General features: G+C 41.6%; 1 protein-coding gene across 1 annotated transcript; it reads right to left on the bottom strand.

The window, feature by feature from the left end:
• Window positions 1–12,648: 12,648 nt before the first annotated feature.
• LOC120057992 (fibrous sheath CABYR-binding protein-like) lies at window positions 12,649–18,884 on the bottom strand. The gene is made up of 7 exons (XM_039006477.1): window positions 18,811–18,884; window positions 18,638–18,680; window positions 14,909–16,747; window positions 13,854–13,936; window positions 13,567–13,707; window positions 13,372–13,483; window positions 12,649–13,203 (listed from the first exon to the last, which is right to left on the bottom strand). The coding sequence occupies exons 2-7, from the start codon at window positions 18,678–18,680 to the stop codon at window positions 13,136–13,138; spliced, it is 2,286 nt and encodes a 761-aa protein (XP_038862405.1). The 5' UTR covers window positions 18,811–18,884; the 3' UTR covers window positions 12,649–13,135.
• Between the last annotated feature and the right edge of the window lie 127 nt (window positions 18,885–19,011).

The raw sequence follows: 19,011 nt of genomic DNA, 5'->3' as shown, positions 1-19,011 counted from the left end.
CACGGGGGCTTGCAGACTCATGCTCCAGAGAGATGAATAAAGTTCCATGGAATTGAACAGAATAAACGGGAGGATGTTGTATGTGATACAGACCTGTATGAGGTGGTTGTCTCTGTCTCTCTTTGTCTTTGTGACTGTCCTACTGCATCCTGTTTATACCTGGGCAGCAGCCCTTCAAACACACCCCCAAAATCACTGCGCTATAATAGAGAGAGAGGCAGAAAGTCAGACAGACTAAGCTAGTATGATAGTGACAGACCGACAGACAGAGAGAGAGCGAAAGATATACTGCCTAAAGTGAAACTCCCTCTTTGATCCCACTCACATGGAGCCAAGTAAAGTCCACATTTTCAGAGACGTGTGTGTTAGACTGAGACTTCTGCGTGATGATGTATCTGCCATAGTGCTAAGCAATAGCGGCTCTGAGTCAGAGCCCTTCACTGGGGAGACATGGGTAAAACAGAGCTGTATCATCGCGCCCACCCTGTTTGCTGTCTTCATTGCTGCCATCCTCCACCACATTGGCCAAGACCTGCCACAGGGAATTAAAATCATGTACCGAACAAATGGCAGACTGTACAACCTCAACAGGTTCAAGGTCAAAACAAAGCCATCACCATCATGGAGCTTCAGTATCCTGACAACAATGCCATTGCAGCACACTCCGAAGCAGACCTCCAGTGTGTCCTGGATGCCTTTGCCAAGGCATACAGGCTCCTGGGTCTAGCCCTGAATTTAAAGAAGACTCAAATCCTTCAACAAGCCCCCTACTCCGCCCACAATACAGGTTGACAATAACACCCTTGGAAATGTGGAACACTTCCCATATCTCGGCAGCCTTCTCTCCCCCAAAACCTACAATGACTCTGAAATACACCTGTTGTATTCGGTGCATGTGACAAATAAAATTTGATTTGATTTGATTTTTGATGTGACTGAGTGACAGCAAACTTGGCTGCCCTCTGCAGTTGAGGACAGACACAGAAACATCCATCCGCGGGCTGCTCCTAATCTGCAGTTTTTTTTGCAGTGACAATGTGCAGGGAGTTATTTGACAACATCTATTTAGGTATATTAAAACACTTCCGTTTTTTCCGATCAAGAGTATCATCGAATCCGACTATCAACTGTAAATTTACGCATACGACCACGTGTATGGCCATGTCGGCACACATCATACTTTACATGCTTGTACACTTAATTAAGGCACTATTTAAAATGTATAGCACACCCCTACCATGTAGTCTTATAGTCTCCACTGGCACAGCCAGAAGAGGACTGGCCAAGCCTCAGAGCCTGGTTCCTCTCTAGGGCCAGTAAACGAAAAGTCGCTGATTCCCTGAGCTAACTAGGTAAAAATAATCTGTTGATGTGCCCTCTACATCCGGCTTCTTCACTTGTGGGATCATCTGAGACCAGCCACCTGGACAGTTGATGAAACTGTGGGTTTGCACAACCGAAGAATTCCGACACAAACTATCAAAAATCGTCTCAGGGAAGCATATCTGCGTGCTTGTCGTTCTCACCAGGGTCTTGACCTGACTGCAGTTTGGTGTTGTAACTGACTTTGGTGGGAAAATGCTCACCTTTGATGGCCACTGGCATGCTGGAGAAATGTGATCATCACAAAGAATATGTGAAATGCTTACTTACAAGCTCTTAACCAACAATGCGGTCTTAAGAAAATCGAGCTAAGAAAATATTTACTAAATACATTAAAGTGAAAAATAAAAAACTTTAAGTAATAAAATAACAATAACGGGGCTATATACAGTTGAAGTCGGAAGTTTACATACACCTTAGCCAAATACATTTAAACTCAGTTTTTCACAATTCCTGACATTTAATCCTAGTAAAAATTCTCCGTCTTAGGTCAGTTAGGATCACCACTTTATTTTAAGAACGTGAAATGTCAGAATAATAGTAGAGAGAATGATTTATTTCAGCTTTTATTTCTTTCATTACATTCCCAGTGGGTCAGAAGTTTACATACACTCAATTAGTGTTTGGTAGCATTGCCTTTAAATTGTTTAACTTGGGTCAAACGTTTCAGGTAGGCTTCCACAAGCTTCACACAAATTGAAACTTCCTATTTTGTGAAGTGCACCAGTCCCTCCTACAGCAAAGCACCCCCACAACATGATGCTGCCACCCCCGTGCTTCACGGTTGGGATGGTGTTCTTCGGCTTGCAAGCCTCCCCCTTTTTCCTCCAAACATAACGATGGTCATTATGGCCAAATAGTTATATTTTTGTTTAATCAGACCAGAGGACATTACTCCAAAAAGTACAATCTTTGTCCCCATGTGCAGTTGCAAACCGTAGTCTGGCTTTTTTATGGTGGTTTTGGAGCAGTGGCTTCTTCCTTGCTGAGCGGCCTTTCAGGTTAGGTCGATATAGGACTTGTTTTACTGTGGATATAGATACTTTTGTACCTGTTTCCTCCAGCATCTTCACAAGGTCCTTTGCTGTTGTTCTGGGATTGATTTTGCACTTTTCGCACCAAAGTACGTTCATCTCTAGGAGACAGAACGCATCTCCTTCATGAGCGGTATGATGGCTGCGTGGTCCCATGGTGTTTATACTTGCGTACTATTGTTTGTACAGATGAACGTGGTACCTTCAGGCGTTTGGAAATTGCTCCCAATGATGAGTTCTTTGGTCAGATTAGGTGAGTGTCCAAAATAGCTCCGGACATTCTGGTGAATCGATGCTACATATTCACAATGTATAACCACGGTCTGCAGCTCTAAATATGCACATTCTCGAACAAAACATAAGTGTATTGTATAACCTGATGTTATAAGACTGTCATCTGATGAAGTTGGTCAAGGTTAGTGATTCATTTTATATCTTTTGCTGGTTTTTGCGAATGCTATCTATGCGGTGAATAAATGTGGTTGTGTGTTTGGCTATTGTGGTAAGCTAATATAATGCTATATTGTGTTTTCGCTGTAAAACACTTAAAAAATCGCAAATATTGGCTGGAATCACAAGATATTTATCTTTCATTTGCTGTACACCATGTATTTTTCATAAATGTTTTATGATGAGTATTTAGGTATTTCACGTTGCTCTCTGTAATTATTCTGGCTGCTTTGGTGATATTTTTGATGGTAGCTGCAATGTAAAACTATGATTTATACCTCAAATATGCACATTTTCGAACAAAACATAAATTTATTGTATAACATGTTATAAGACTGTCATCTGATGAAGTTGTTTCTTGGTTAGTGACTAATTATATCTATATTTGGTCGGTTTTGTGATAGCTACCTATGCGGTAGAAACATGGTGAAAATATGCGGTTGAGTCTTTGGCTATTGTGGTTAGCTAATAGAAATACATATTGTGTTTTCGCTGTAAAACATTTTAAAAATCGGAAATGATGGCTGGATTCACAAGATGTTTATCTTTCATTTGCTGTATTGGACTTGTGATTTCATGAAAATTATATTATATGATATCCCTGTCCCGTTAGGCTAGGCTATGCTAGTCAGCTTTTTTGATGTTGATGCTCCCGGATCCCGGATGGGTATCACTGAAAGGTTATTAACAAGAAATTTGTGGAGTGGTTGAAAAACGAGTTTTAATGACTCCAACCTAAGTGTATGTAAACTCCCGACACACAAGTGCTCATTATATGTGGGAACTCCTTCAAGACTGTTGGAAAAGCATTCCAGGTGAAGCTGGTTGAGAGAATACCAAGAGTGTGCAAAGCTGTCAGCAAGGCAAAGGATGGCTACTTTGAAGAATATAAAATATATTTTGAATTGTTTAACACTTTTTTAGTTACTACATAATTCCATGTGATGGCACCGACAGAGATGGTCTCCTCGCTTAAGGTCCTTAGGAAATACCGGTACACGGGGTACCGGTAGTGAGTCAATGTGCGGCGGTACAGGTTAGTCGAGATAATTAGCACATGTAGTTAGGGGTAAAGTGACAATTTCAAATTTAAACAGCGAGTAGCAGCAGTGTAAAAGCAAATGGGGGGGGGGGGTGTCAATGTAAATAGTCCAGGTGGCCATTTGATTAGTTGTTCAGCAGTCTTATGGCTTGGAGGTAGAAGCTGTTAAGGAGCCTTTTGGTCCTAGACTTGGCGCTCCGGTACCGCTTGCCGTGCGGTAGCGGTACCAGAGTGGATATATAGTTCCTGGATGACAGGAAGCTTGGACCCAGTGATGTACTGGGCCGTACGCACGACCCTTTGTAGCGCCTTACGGTCAGATGCCGAGCAGTTGCCATACCAGGCGGTGATGCAACCAGTCAGGATGCTCTCAATGGTGCAGCTGCAGAACTTTTTGAAGATCTGGGGACCCATGCCAAATCTTTTCAGTCTCCTGAGGGGGAAAAAGTGTTGTCGTGCCCTCCTCACGACTGTCTTGGTGTGTTTGGACCATGATAGTTCGTTGGTGATGTGGACACCAAGGAACTTGAAACTCTCAACCCGCGCCACTACAGCCCCGTCAATGGAGGCCTGTTCGGCCCGCCTTTTCCTGTAGTCCACGATCAGCTCCTTTGTCTTGTTCACATTGAGGGAGAGGTTGTTGTCGTGGAACCACACTGCCAAGTATCTGACCTCCTCCCTATAGGCTGTCTCGTCGTCGTCAGTGATCATGCCTACCACTGTTGTGTCATCAGCAAACTTAATGATGGGGTTGGAGTCGTGTTTGACCACGCAGTTGTGGGTGAACAGGGAGTACAGGAGGGGACTAAGCACGCACCCCTGAGGGGCCCCAGTGTTGAGGATCAGGGTGGCAGACGTGTTGTTGCCTACCCTGAACTCTGAGCTGTAGTCAATGAACAGCATTCTCACATAGGTGTTCCTTTTGTCCATGTCTGCAAACTACCAAATAACTGTCATCAAGTGGTGAAAGGCTTCACCAGTATAATAAGGACAGAGGACAACACTCTCTGTTTAGTGACTGTGAATAACACGGCTTGAATGTGTTGAATCTCCAGATATGATTGGATAAGGTTGTCATATTCATATAATGCGTTGTGAAGCTGATCTAGAGTTCAACACCATGAGAGTTGTGTTGATGGGAGTTGTATTGTGAGGGCTGTTCAAAACGGCCCAGTTCTCTATAAATGAACAATGAACCTGTTTCGGATCATCCAAACAGGCATTCCTTTAAAGTTGCCTTTCTCAACCACTGGGAGGGAGAGAGGGAGAATTTGTGTAATGACGTTTGTGATGAGTCTGTGTGTGTGGTAAATATTGATTAAAATAGAAAGATTAGACAGGGTTGATTGTTACCTGAGAGCTGATAATCCTGCCTCTGTCTCAGTAGCCCATAAATAGCCTCTGTAATCACACTCATACACAGCTATGTGAGTCCCAACATGCTTCATATTGTGTGTGAAAGGCTGCTAAGCTCCTGGGGGATGGGTGTAAAGTTGTTCTGTCTATTCTCTCAACTACTCATACAAACTGGCACATATTCACAAACAGATGCATACACACTCTTTGTCATCCCTGTGGGCAACGAGAGACTGAGAGTTGTAATATAAGAGCTGGATGTGAGCAGCCCTGGTCGTCATGGGATACTGTTGGCCCGGGAACTAATGCTTTCATGGACAGAGTGGCTCTTCCCTGATCCTACAGATGACATGCAGAAAACACTGGAACGTTTGGAATTGTGAGGCAGATGAAGAGAGAAAGCCATGTGTGGGTTATATTTGGGCCACGTAGCTAGTGGGTCGTTCCACAAAATGAGTGCCTTTTGCGTCCCTTTGATATTTAAAATAGAAATTGTGCACAAATATAGACTTTTAAAAGCCTGTTATATTAAGTGCCTGTAATATGAGGTGCCCTTTAATATAGACTACATGGAACATTTTATAAATCAGATTTTTAATACAAATAAAGACTTTCTAAAGTGTCAAATTAAGCATTTTGACACGTCCCTCTGCATCCTCTGTGACTTCTAGGAAGATTTTAACTGACATTTCTCCAAGATTTCACCGTCATTATAAAGTTATTTTGTTGATTTGACAGAGTCAATGTCTGAAGATGATTATTTATTAGTGATTCATTATTTTAAGGTCAACCTGTTACGTGAACTGAACGTTTATTTTAATATGGTGAAACTATTCTTCTTCTTCTTATTATTATTTTTTACATCTATTAGTCAAATGATAGTGTAAAATCAGATGAGTTGGTTACATTTACATTTTGGTCATTTAGCAGATGCTCTGAGGGATCCCCCTCCCCACTGTTTTTCATATCACCCTCTCCTTGTTCTGGAAAACAATTGCACATCCTCCCCGTCATAGAATTAACTCCAAATAATGTTTACAACCACAAATAAAAATAATTGTCGGGACCCTGTGTTAATAAAGGTGGATGTCGACTTTGCCACTTCAGCGTGCTTTTGTGGCTCAGTTGATGCTACGCAGGACTATGGGCCAGAAGGTTGAAGTTTCGCTGACCACCACCGACAGCTAACTCTCTCTGCCTGTTTCATTACACTATGATCAGAGCCGGCTGCAGACAATGATCAGCTAGGTGGAAATGACATTTTCAACATTTTTATGCTCTATTTATAATTTATATTATCCAGGCTGTAACCGGCTGTGATTGGGCGTCCCATAGGGCGGTGCACAATTGCCCCAGTGTCGTCTGGGTCTGGCCATTTTCCACCAGCAGGTTTCTGTGCCAATGCACCACAGCCAATAAGCAAAGCATACCGACTTTGGACGCTTCAACTTGGTGGTTTGCGTTTTCAGCACCACAATCTGCACAGTTTGGATGCTGGAATTATATTTTGAATAACATGTGCAGCTACAGTGGCAGATTTAGGCAATGGCAACATGTGCAGCTGCCCAGGGCGGCATCTTGCCGGGGGCGGCATGGGGCGCCAGCACACAAAAAAAGTTTAAATAAATAAATATAGATATATTTATTTATTTAAACTTTTTTTGTGTGCTGGCGCCTCATGCCACCCCAGGCAAGATGCCGCCCTGGGCAGCTGCACATGTTGCCTATGCCTAAATATATATACATACAGTTGAAGTCGGGGGTTTACATACACTTAGGTTGGAGTCATTAAAACGCGTTTTTCAACCACTCCACAAATTTCTTGTTAACAAACTATAGTTTTGGCAAGTAGGTTGAGGACATCTACTTTGTGCATGACATAAGTAATTTTTCCAACAATTGTTTACAGAAAGAATATTTCACATATAATTCACTGTATCACAATTCCAGTGGGTCAGAAGTTTACATACACTAAGTTGACTGTGCCTTTAAACAGCTTGGAAAATTTCAGAAAATTATGTCATGGCTTTAGAATCTCCTGATAGGCTAATTGACATCATTTGAGTCAATTGGAGGTGTACCTGGGGATGTATTTCAAGGCCTACCTTCAAACTCAGTGCCTCTTTGCTTGACATCATGGGAAAATCAAAAGAAATCAGCCAAGAGCTCAGAAAAAAAATTGTAGACCTCCACACAAGTCTGGTTCATCCCTGGGAGCAAATTCTAAACGCCTGAAGGTACCACGTTCATCTGTACAAACAATAGTACGCAAGAATAAACACCATGGGACCACGCAGCCGTCATACCGCTCAGGAAGGAGATGCGTTCTGTCTCCTAGAGATGAACGTACTTTGGTGCAAAAAGTGCAAATCAAAGGACCTTGTGAAGATGCTGGAGGAAACAGGTACAAAAGTATCTATATCCACTGTAAAACGAGTCCTATATCGACATAACCTGAAAGGCCACTCAGCAAGGAAGAAGCCACTGCTCCAAAACTGCCATAAAAAAGCCAGACTACTGTTTGCAACTGCACATGGGGACAAATATCGTATTTTTTGGAGTAATGTCCTCTGGTCTGATGAAACAAAAACAGTACTGTTTGGCCATAATGACCATCGTTATGTTTGGAGGAAAAAGAGGGAGGCTTGCAAGCTGAAGAACACCATCCCAACAGTGAAGCACGGGGGTGGCAGCAGCATGTTATGGAGGTGCTTTGCGGCATGAGGGATTGGTGCACTTCACAAAATAGATGGCATCATGAGGTAAATTATGTGGATATATTGAAGCAACATCTCAAGACATCAGTCAGGAAGTTAAAGCTTGGTCACAAATGGTCTTCCAAATGGAAAATGACCCCAAGCATACTTCCAAAGTTGTGGCAAAATGGCTTAAGGACAACAAAGTCAAGATATTGGAGTGTCCATCACAAAGCCCTGACCCCAAACCTATAGAAAATTTGTGGGCAGAACTGAAAAAGCGTGTGCGAGCAAGGAGGCCTACAAACCTGACTCAGTTACACCAGCTCTGTCAGGAGGGATGGGCCAAAATTCATCCAACTTATTGTGGGAAGCTTGTGGAAGGCTGCCTGAAACATTTGACCCAAGTTAAACAATTCAAAGGCAATGCTACCAAACACTAATTGAGTGTATGTAAACTTCTGACTCACTGGGAATGTGATGAAAGAAATAAAATCTGAAATAAATCATTCTCTCTACTATTATTCTGACATTTCACATTCTTAAAATAAAGTGGTAATCCTAACTGATTTAAAACAGGGATTTTTTACTTGGATTAAATGTCAGGAATTGTGAAAACTGAGTTTAAATGTATTTGGCTAAGGTGTATGTGAACTTCTGACTTATATTCCGAATGGTGACATTTGCGCTATTGGTTTTCTATCGCTCATTTGTACATCACGTTAATGATATCATGTCACCGTGTGCGACTGTGGGTCAATTAACCTTGTCGGAGTGGGCGCCCTGATTCTAGTTTGTGAGCTAGGCAGGCTACTGCCTGGGAAAGTCTCCCACTCAGAAGTACGAGAGGGGGCGGGGGTAGGTTGACCTCAGGTCTCACCACTGGAAGCCCGAGGTAGGGAGAGCGGGGGAATCTATCAAATAGCGCCCCTCTAACTTAGTACAGTACTAATGCAATTAGTTGTGCAATTTAGTTTGTGTGTTTCTTGTTTGAAGTGCAATAATCAGGTTATCTTCTTTATAAGTGTGTTATTCTATTTGTGTAATATAAGATTTCTGCAATTTAGTTTTATTTGTGTTTTTTTGTTAGCAATAGTGTAATAATTTGATTCACTGTTTTATTTGTATTTATATACTACAATTTGTTTCTATTTTTTAAAAATTTAGTTCACCTTTATTTAACCAGGTAGGCTAGTTGAGAACAAGTTCTCATTTACAACTGCAAACTGGTCAAGATAAAGCAAAGCAGTACGACACAAACAACAACAGAGTTACACATGGAATAAACAAACATACAGTCAATAATACAATAGAAAAAAAGTCTATATACAGCGTGTGCAAATGAGGTAAGATAAGGGAGGTAAGGCAATAAATAGGCCATAGTGGCAAAATAATTACAATTTAGCAATTTTAACACTGGAGTGGTACATGTGCAGAAGATGAATGTGCAAGTAGAGATACTGGGGTGCAAAGGAGAAAAAAATAATAATAACAGTATGGGGATGAGGTAGTTGGATGGGCTATTTACAGATGGCTATGTACAGGTGCAGTGATCTGTGCTCTGACAGCTGGTGCTTAAAGTTGTCTTTGTTACTTATTTTTGGATATTTATGAGTCTTATTGTTATATATATATTTATATAGTTTTAAATGTTATGATTATTTATTTGTGTTGTTCCAAATGTCGGAATAAAAATTACAGTTAGTGCAGAATGGTGTTTTTTTTTTTTAAGGGGGGTTCGCCCAGGAAGCTAGAACCGCCACTGCGCAGGAGACTTTTGAAGTAGCGTAATTAGATTAAAACATTGTGACTGGTTGTTTTTATGCCACACATAAAAGGTAATAGATTTTAAAATATCAATTACAAAAATGTTGGCTATATTGTTCTAGGTGCGCGAGGAATAGCCACTCGGATTGGAGAGGAGGGAGAGTGCTGTTTAAGCTTTCCTGAATAACTGGGTCTGCTGGTAGCATATGTGGCCACATTATTATAGGACGATTTGAGAGAATTATGATCCACAACAGACAGTGCATCGAAAGTAGACCCACATCTGATCCAAATGGAATGAAATATTCAAATCACAAGGCTCTTTTGCTCTGTTATTCAAATGACATTTTCACTGCAGTTTACAGCCTAGAGTATAATTTTTTTACTTACTTGAAAACAATAATGCAATTATTAATTGTATTGTGGTGTTGTAGGCTAGCCTAGGAAGGATAATTGTATTGTCCTTAAACAAGATCGATTAGGGGAGCTTTTTGAGTTCCTTGTTTAATGCGCAATGACGCACCTGGCCTCTCCGCTTATATTGAAAATTGGTGCAGCTTTGAAAGATTTTATGTGTGGTGTCATTGCTAGTTAGCATATTGCAGATCTGGACAAACGATCAACCTACCTCTATTGTTACTATGAATGGTGGATAGAAGGCAGCATAGACAGTTAGACTGGTACACGATACTGACTTGTGGCGTGTGGAAAAGCGTAGTGTGCATGAGGGAAGTTTCCAAAACAGCTTGATATAGGGGAGGAACATGCACGTAGATGAAGCACTTTGACTAGGATGGAAGACATTTTATAGTCAAACCTGCTAAAGAGTGAATGTAAAGCAGGGAAAAAAACAATCCTCCCCAAAGCAAAAAAATTAAATGATAGACAACCCCCCCAATTTCGAACTGTTCCTCAACCAGAGCAATTTAGGCTGCGTTTATTCTTGGTTCTTACTTGCGTCCTTTGTCCTAATCTTTTCCACATTCTGATTGTGTCCACATTTTTAGACATGTGTAGACAATCAAAAGACACAAAGTGATCTGATTGTGATCAGATCTTCCTGCCCACTTTCAGAGGTAGTCAGACACGCAGTGTGTCTGGATATCTTACAAGTGTAGACAGAGCTGGACAAAGAAACAACTTAAATCATCATTATTCCACTCTCTAAAATAATTTACAGGTTGCACCATTAACTGATTACATCAATATGTGTCTTACAATAAATAAATAAATATTATTTTCAAAGAATAGCTCTGAAATAATTTGCATGAAGTAAGGAACTAGAAAATCTGGTCACAATGAAGACGCAGTGGACGGATAAAAGACACATTTTTATACCATTTGTAGACACATTTCTGGAAATGTGTGTACAATCAGAATGTAGATAAGGTCAGGAGAAAGGACCCATGTTAGCACCAGGTATAAACAGGGCTACAGAGCGTCATATACAGTACCGTCCATTCAAATATTTGAGAAGTACAAAAGTAGGTAGAACTAGTAAAAAGCAACGCTCCTTCGCTGCGTTTGTGTAATTTGTGTAAAGTGCGTAGCAGACTTTACATTAGTGCTTAGATGGTTCTACTCTTTTTGGAAATGTTCTGGTGTTTTGTGGCGGAACACGTCAACCTTTTTGCACATAACATGTCATCTTTGTTACCCATAGATAGACAGGCTAGAAATGTTTTAACAATTACATTTTGCATTCAATTGCCACTCTCTGTTGCGCACAACAAGCTTCCTTCCATTCCCCCTATCACAAGGGGATTTGTTACGGTCAACCCTGTTACGGTCAACCCTGTACAATTATTTGGCACTTAACAGGCATCTACTATAGTATTTTTAAAATTTATTTAACCTCTTGTGATGGGAAAACATGTTTTTTATTAAGTTTAACATGTGCTCTTATGACAGAATGTTACTTTTAGGTGAAATGAAGTGTATTTTCCCCAAGTTACACTACTCAAAAGCAGTGGTGTAAAGTACAAAGACTTTAAAGTACTACTTAAGTAGTTTTTTGGGGTATCTGTACTTTACTATTTATATTTTTTACAACTTTCACTTTTACTTCGCTACATTCCTAAAGATAATTATGTACTTTTTACTACATACATTTTCCCTGACACACAAAAGTACTCATTACATTTTGAATGCTTAGCAGGACAGGAAAATGGTCCAATTCACGCACTTATCAAGAGAACATCCCTGGTCATCCCTACTGCCTCTAATCTGGCGGACTCGCTAAACACATGCTTCGTTTGTAAATTCTGTCTGAGTGTTGGAGTGTGTCCCTGGCTATATGTAAATAAAAAAATCTTGAAAATTGTGTGGTCTGGTTTGCTTAATATAAGGAATTTGAATTTTTTTATACATTTACTTTTGATACTTAAGTATATTTAAAAACCAAATACTTTTAGACTTTTACTCAAGTAGTATTTTACTGGGTGACTTTCACTTTTACTTGAGTAACTTTCTATAAAGGTATCTTTACTTTTACTACATTATGACTTTTGGGTATTTTTTCCACCGCTGCTCAAAAGCCACCTAATTGGTGGAACGACCTGATGTATGGTTCTAATGTATGGGTCTAATGTATGGGTCTAATGTGGGCTGTATGTGAGTCATATATGTGTCTAATGTGGGCTGTATATGAGCCATAGACCCACAGCAGTTTTCTTGCTGGGTTAACAGTGCTGAGCCAAAGCCCCCCAGATAGCACTTTGCTATGACCCTAAAGCTTAGCTATAACTGGGTGCCATAAAAATGGAGTCATCTCAAATATGAGACCAGTGAGCAAACATGCACACACAAAGATAAGTTAGTAATACTGAAACACAGGACCAAGAACGTTTCTAGCAAAAATGTCCCTTTATAGAATTCATTACAGTCATTTATATAACTTTTACACAAACATATGAGCATAGTTCTATTTTCAAAATATAAAAAGTGCTTTCCTATGGCTCTAAAATAGATTGTTTATCATAGAGAAATAATATCTTACAGTGTGAAGGCAGTTAAATGTTTAAGAATCTCTTTCACCACTGAAGCCAGGTACTTGAATCCCCCGTGACTCAAACTGGAAACCTCCTGAGAGGTTCAAAGTGCAAGGGTCATAAAATCTGACACCGCTGTGTTCCTAGAGCTCGGGATAGAGGATGCACTAATATGTACAGCTCTAGGATCAGTTTCCCCCCAAATATTCCACACTGGGATGAAGAATGTAATCTGACTTTAGATCAGTGTCTAGGGCGGTGGAGAACAGCTCAATATAATGGCTGGAATGGAGTTAATGGAATGGTATCAGAAACATGGTTTTCATGGATTTGACACCATTACATTCCATCCATTATAATCCATTCCAGCCATTATTATGAGCCGTTCTCCCCTCAGCAGCTTTATCCTACTGTTTCCTAGACAGGGTGAGAGCAGACAAACGCTCGCAGATCCCAGCACGGCATATCATTGAACTTCCCATTTCCTGAAAAGCAGAAAACAAACATCAATAATAGAACAACAAAGTGTTATTCAATTGTATAAGTCATCAGTCATTATATTATCCATCGCTATCCTTCCATACTCTCAATGGCACTATGGATGTATGCTCAAGAATACATTACACGATTAGTTAGCTTTCAGTCGTACGTACCAAGTGCCAGTAGCTCCAGACAGTTCTCCACCCCTGCCGTGTAATTGGGCTCGCCAGGCAACCAATCCTCATAGGACCAGTGGGCACCGTCCAACCAGATGAAGCGACCAGTCTGACAGAGTAAATAGGATAAAATGTGTAAACAAATAAACAGGATAGTGACACACACACACACACACACGTACACACACTCACGTCCAGGTAGCGTAGTCCTCCAACCCAGGTGCGTGTGTATCCTCCGATCTGTTGCAGCATGAGGTCCATGACCTGTCTGTGGATGGTCTGACTGGTGATGGATGCCAGGTGGCCACGAGGGAAGTTAGCCTGGCAGTAGAACTGCAGAGGAGCAGAGAAAACACGGGTTAAATGTTTACATGTTTGTTGAATTAGAGATGTTGAACGATTCACTGAGAGACAAAACAGAGAAGGAACAGAGAATACATTAAAACATGAAAAAAAATAAGATATTAGTTCCCACTCACCTCAGCATCTGAAGCTGTCTTTGGGCCTCTGAAGAACTGGTAGCATTTCCCCTCCAGGACCACACCACTGCAGGAGCTCCTCCCTGTGGTAGAAATCAGCATTGCAACGTCATTCCATATTTAACACGTTTGTGTAAGTGCGTGCTGGTGTCACAGAAGGCAGCTGAGGGGAGGACGGCTCATAATAATGGCTGGAACGGAGCGAATGGAATGGCATTAAACACATGAAAAGCACGTCTTTGATGTATTTGATACCATTCCACTGGTTCCTCTCCAGCCATTATCACGAGCCCGTCAACCCCAATTAACGTGCCACAAACCTCCTGTGAGATGTGTGTGTGTGATTGTTGGAATATGTGGACCTCCCTCCATCTCACTGGTTGATGCTTATTTATAAAACCCTCTTAGGCCTCACTCCCCCCTATCTGATATATCTACTGCAGCCCTCATCACCCACATACAACACACGTTCTGCTAGTTACATTCTGTTAAAGGTCCCTAAAGCACATACATCCCTGGGTCGCTCCTCTTTTCAGTTCACTGCAGCTAGCGACTGGAACGAGCTGCAACAAACACTCAAACTGGATAGTTTTATCTCAATCTCTTCATTCAAAGACTCAATCATGTACACTCTTACTGACAGTTGTGGCTGCTTTGTGTGATGTATTGTTGTCTCTACCTTCTTGCCCTTTGTGCTGTTGTCTGTGCCCAATAATGTTTGTACCATGTTTTGTGCTGATACCATGTTGTGTTGCTACCATGTTGTTGTCATGTTGTGTTGCTACCATGCTGTGTTGTCATGTGTTGCTGCCTTGCTATGTTGTTGTCTTAGGTCTCTCTTTATGTAGTGTTGTGTCTCTCTTGTCGTGATGTGTGTTTTGTCCTATATTTATATTTATAATTTTAATTTACATTTTTATTCCCAGCCCCCGTCCCCGCAGGAGGCCTTTTGCCTTTTGGTAGGCCGTCATTTAAAATAAGAATTTGTTCTTAACTGACTTGCCTGGTTAAATGAAGGTTAAATAAATAAATACAAATAAAAGAATCTCTCTCACCTGTAGGTTCACGTTGGGCCATGTTCTCCATTAGCCCCACCTCCTCCATATTTAAAGACCGCCTCTCCCTCTCTGGTTCCACCCACATGCGCGCCTCTCCATCCATCATGGGGCCCTCGCCCATCATGGGGCCCTCGCCCATCATTGGCTGCTCCATGAGAGGCCTCTCTCTTACTCGAACCCCCTCCTCCAAAAGCAAATGCTCTTCCCTAAGACGCCTCTTCTCTTCTAGAGGTTCCAACTCCATCATTGGCTCCTCTACCATCACAGCTGAGTCTGTCATTGGATAATGCCCAGTGTATAGCCCCTCCCTCATTTCAGGTTCCAGCTCCATGATTGGTTCCTCAGCCAGGAAGTACTCCCTCTCCGTCATAGGCCCCATGTCTTCCATCAGTTCCCTCACTGGCTTCTCTCCCTTGATGGCGTAATCTGTCGTGATTGGATTCTCTCCAAAAGGCACATCCCTAATTTCAGGCTCCAGTTCCATGATTGGTTGTTCCGCTATGACATACTCATCATCTTCCTCCAGGCTAGGCCCCTCCCTTAGCAACGGCTCTAGTTCTGTCATTGGCTCCTCTTCCAGATCAAAATTATATATCATTTCTGGAGCCATCTTGTTGCCATCCATAGGACTGCCTCCTCTCCAATACTGTTCAATCAAACTGTCCTCTGGTAGTGGTTCCAAATCCATGATTGGCTCTTCAGCCATGACATTTTCACCCTCCATAAGAGGGCCCTCCTCTTGGTAGGTGAGCCCCTCATCCATTGCAAACGCCATCTCCACCTCTGTCTCCATTTCTATTTCAGGTTCCATTTTTACCCTTGGTACTTCTGGTTCCTCCATTTCTGGTTCTTCCGTTTCTTTTCCTTCCATCTCTAGTTCTTCCATCTCTGGTTGTTCCATATTTAATCCCATCTCTGCTTCTTCCATCTCTGGTTTCCCCATCTCGGGATCTTCCATCCTCAGTAGATCCTCTTTCATCTCAGCCTCCATCTCCTGCTCAGGCTGAGCCTCCTCCTCTGCTGCTGGGCCCACCTCCACCAACTCCTCTACAACCACAGGGGCCACATCTTCCCGTGGTTTCTCCTGATCATCAGGGCTCAGTGCTTCTGGTTTCTCCTCTGCGACAGGGCTCAGTTCTTCTGTTTTTTCCTGCACTGGAGGACTCAGTTCTTCTCGTTTCACATGCACTGGAGGGCTCAGTTCTCCTCGTTTCTCCTGCACCGGAGGGCTCAGTTCTTCTGGTTTCTCCTGGGCTTTCTCTACTGGTTTCTCCTGGGCTTTCTCTACTGGTTTCTCCTGGGCTTTCTCTACTGGTTTCTCCTGGGCTTTCTCTACTGGTTTCTCCTGGGCTTTCTCTATTGGTTTCTCCTGGGCTTTCTCTACTGGTTTGTCCTGGGCTTTCTGTACTGGTTTCTCCTGGGCTTTCTCAATTGGTTTCTCCTGGGCTTTCTCTACTGGTTTCTCCTGGGCTTTCTCTACTTTCTTCTCCAGCTCCACAGTGTCTTCTGTCTCTGGTTTCTTCTGAACCACTGGCATCCATTCAGCTGGTTTTTCATGTCTTACTGGAATCACCTGTAAATCCAGGCTGGGTTCCACTAGATTCTCTTGCACCAGGGGGCTCAGCTCTTCTGGTTTCTCCTGCACTAGAGGGTTCAGTTCATTAGGTTTCTCATCCACCACAGAACTAAGCTGGGTTTGTTTTACAATCGCCTCAGTGTTCCAGCCAGCTGGTTTCTCCAGGTCTCTCAGGACTGGGTAGATCTCTCTCTGGTGCAAAGATGGTTTCCATTCATCAATCCATTCATCCATGACTCCATGTGGTCTCCCCAGAGCCACTGAGAAATAGAGAAAAATCAGAAGTGCTTCAATTGACCATTACCCATTTTAACCTGTGCAATAGGTGCAGCGTTTTTTAAATGGCCCTGGACAAAAATAATGCACTTTGTAGAAAATATGGAATGATTTGAGATTCAGAAATTTAGTAACTCTGATCCCAGGTATACAGTAGTACATATCAGTATTGAATCATAAAGTGGCGCAGCAGTCTAAGGCACTGCATCTCATAAGAGGCATCACTACAGTCCCTGGTTCGAATCCAGGCTGTATCACATCCAGCTGTGATCGGGAGTCCCATAGGGAGGCGCACAATTGGCCCAGCATTGTCAGGGTTTGGCCAGGGTAGGCCGTCATTGTAAATAAGAACTGGTGCTTATCTGACTTGCTGAGTTAAATAAAGGTTAAATATTTGTTTTTTATAAAACCACCTCATGGAGATAAACTAAAGGATTATCAGGTAATGATAAGGGTAATGCTGATATGAGCCTAGACAACAGAGTCATAAACAGAGATTGAGGTTTGATCACAAAGTCACAGTGACTCTAACTTTCACTTCAGCCACAGTCTTAGACTTTTTAAAAAAGATTTGAAAAGAGGAATATTAATGATTAAGTTCTTCTTTTAGTAAGACCATCACATTCCAGCCCCCCCCCCCAAGTACTGTACAGTGCCTTCGGAAAGTATTCAGACCCCTTGACTTTTTACACATTTTGCAATCTGTAGACAAAAAATCCTGTTTTTGCTTTGTCATTATGGGGTACTGTGTGTAGATTGATGAAGGGAAAAAACATTTGAATCAATTTCAGAATAAGGCTGTAACGTAACAAACTGTGGGAAAAGTCAAGGGGTCTAAATACTTTCCGAAGGCACTGTATATCTTAAAAACATATATTAGCTTGAGTGGCCCCTAAAATACACTGTACTGGTATTGCTAACAAAATGCACACAACAATACGCACAGAGGGGCCAAGCAACAGAAGAGCTATGTGGCGTAGCACAGTTTCGCGCGGCCCGCAAGGTCCAAGCTAATGCTATTTTACACATTTTGCCATGAGAGAAAATGTTGCTGTTTTAGAGCTTAGGGATTCTTGAAAGATGGGACAATCTCAAATATTTGTCTTAATATTAGCAACATTTTAAATATATATTTTGATAGACCAAAGTATCAGCTATCACACCATGTAAAGGAACAACCACCCAACTAACTGGATATACGTCAACTCCATCAGACACCCTAAAATACATTTCATTTGAACAATTACTGTCCAAGTGTTTAAAGTCCTTAATTGTCTAATTCTAACAGTATGTTATTCAAATATGTATTAATACAAATCTCTAAACTTCTTTTTATGTTGTTTTATAGCGCTATGAAATGTTCCAGGGCTAATTTCAATAGCATTGTGACATGTTTTTCTACATTTAGAACATAACATTTATATATATTCAAATTCCCCTAAACGTAAACTTTAAGCTCAAATAATTACATATATCTACGTTTTTTTAGGATTTTTTCCGACTTTCAAGAATCCCTGAGATAATTTCTTGTTATTCTACACATTTTGCCATTAGCCTTAAGGAAAATTTCCTGTCATTCCCCCCCAAAAATCATGATTTATGACGGGTTCATATGCTATCTAGGGGGCCCGACCTCCCCAAAAATAGATTATAAAAAGCTTGTGGTCCTCCCTGCCTTGCTGGGGCTATGGGGGTGTAGTAGGTGAACACATGTAGTAGGTCAAACACATCTTTGAAATATATATTTTGGTGCTGTATCATGTGATAGGCTATATGTACAACCCTACAGCCTATCATTCTTTAGGAAAATAATCGAAGAGAACTTTGGGAGAGAACTTAGAAATCTTTCTAGAGCTCTCACTGAGACACCTTACCTGCCAGGCTCAACAACAGTAAGACCAGAGTCTTCATCTTCATCTGGAGAGGGAGAGAAATGACTGATTAGAACACTGAATACTCAAGACACAACTGTCTAACAAATCACCAACCTTGTTCTTTGTGAGTAAAAACAAATAATGAATTCAACGCTTTGCTGTTATTGTCTTACCTGTGAATGTAGTCCAGGTAACGGCTCCAACAGTCTGCTTTGTGGTGTCTGTCTCTTTATAAGCTTGTCATGAGCTCTCCTGACCCGATAAAGAGCTGTTCTTACACACTTTATGACCCCCCTCCCCTAAACCCCCCTCCACTCCTATCACGTGCAGGTTAGGTCTGTTCCCCTACCTCAGTATCTCTTTAGCAACCCTCT

Source organism: Salvelinus namaycush, chromosome 13 (assembly GCF_016432855.1).
Source record: "Salvelinus namaycush isolate Seneca chromosome 13, SaNama_1.0, whole genome shotgun sequence".
Lineage (NCBI taxonomy): Eukaryota > Metazoa > Chordata > Actinopteri > Salmoniformes > Salmonidae > Salvelinus > Salvelinus namaycush.
Note: the sequence above shows the minus strand (reverse complement) of the source record. Positions and strands in the feature narration are given on the sequence as shown.

Excerpts from the sequence above, each read along its gene's own strand:
- LOC120057992 (XM_039006477.1), bottom strand. The coding sequence starts at position 18,680 with ATGAAGATGAAGACTCTGGTCTTACTGTTGTTGAGCCTGGCAG. Across the intron at positions 16,748-18,637 it reads ACTGTTGTTGAGCCTGGCAG|TGGCTCTGGGGAGACCACAT; the intron begins GTAAGGTGTCTC and ends TCTATTTCTCAG. Across the intron at positions 13,708-13,853 it reads AGACAGCTTCAGATGCTGAG|TTCTACTGCCAGGCTAACTT; the intron begins GTGAGTGGGAAC and ends GCTCCTCTGCAG.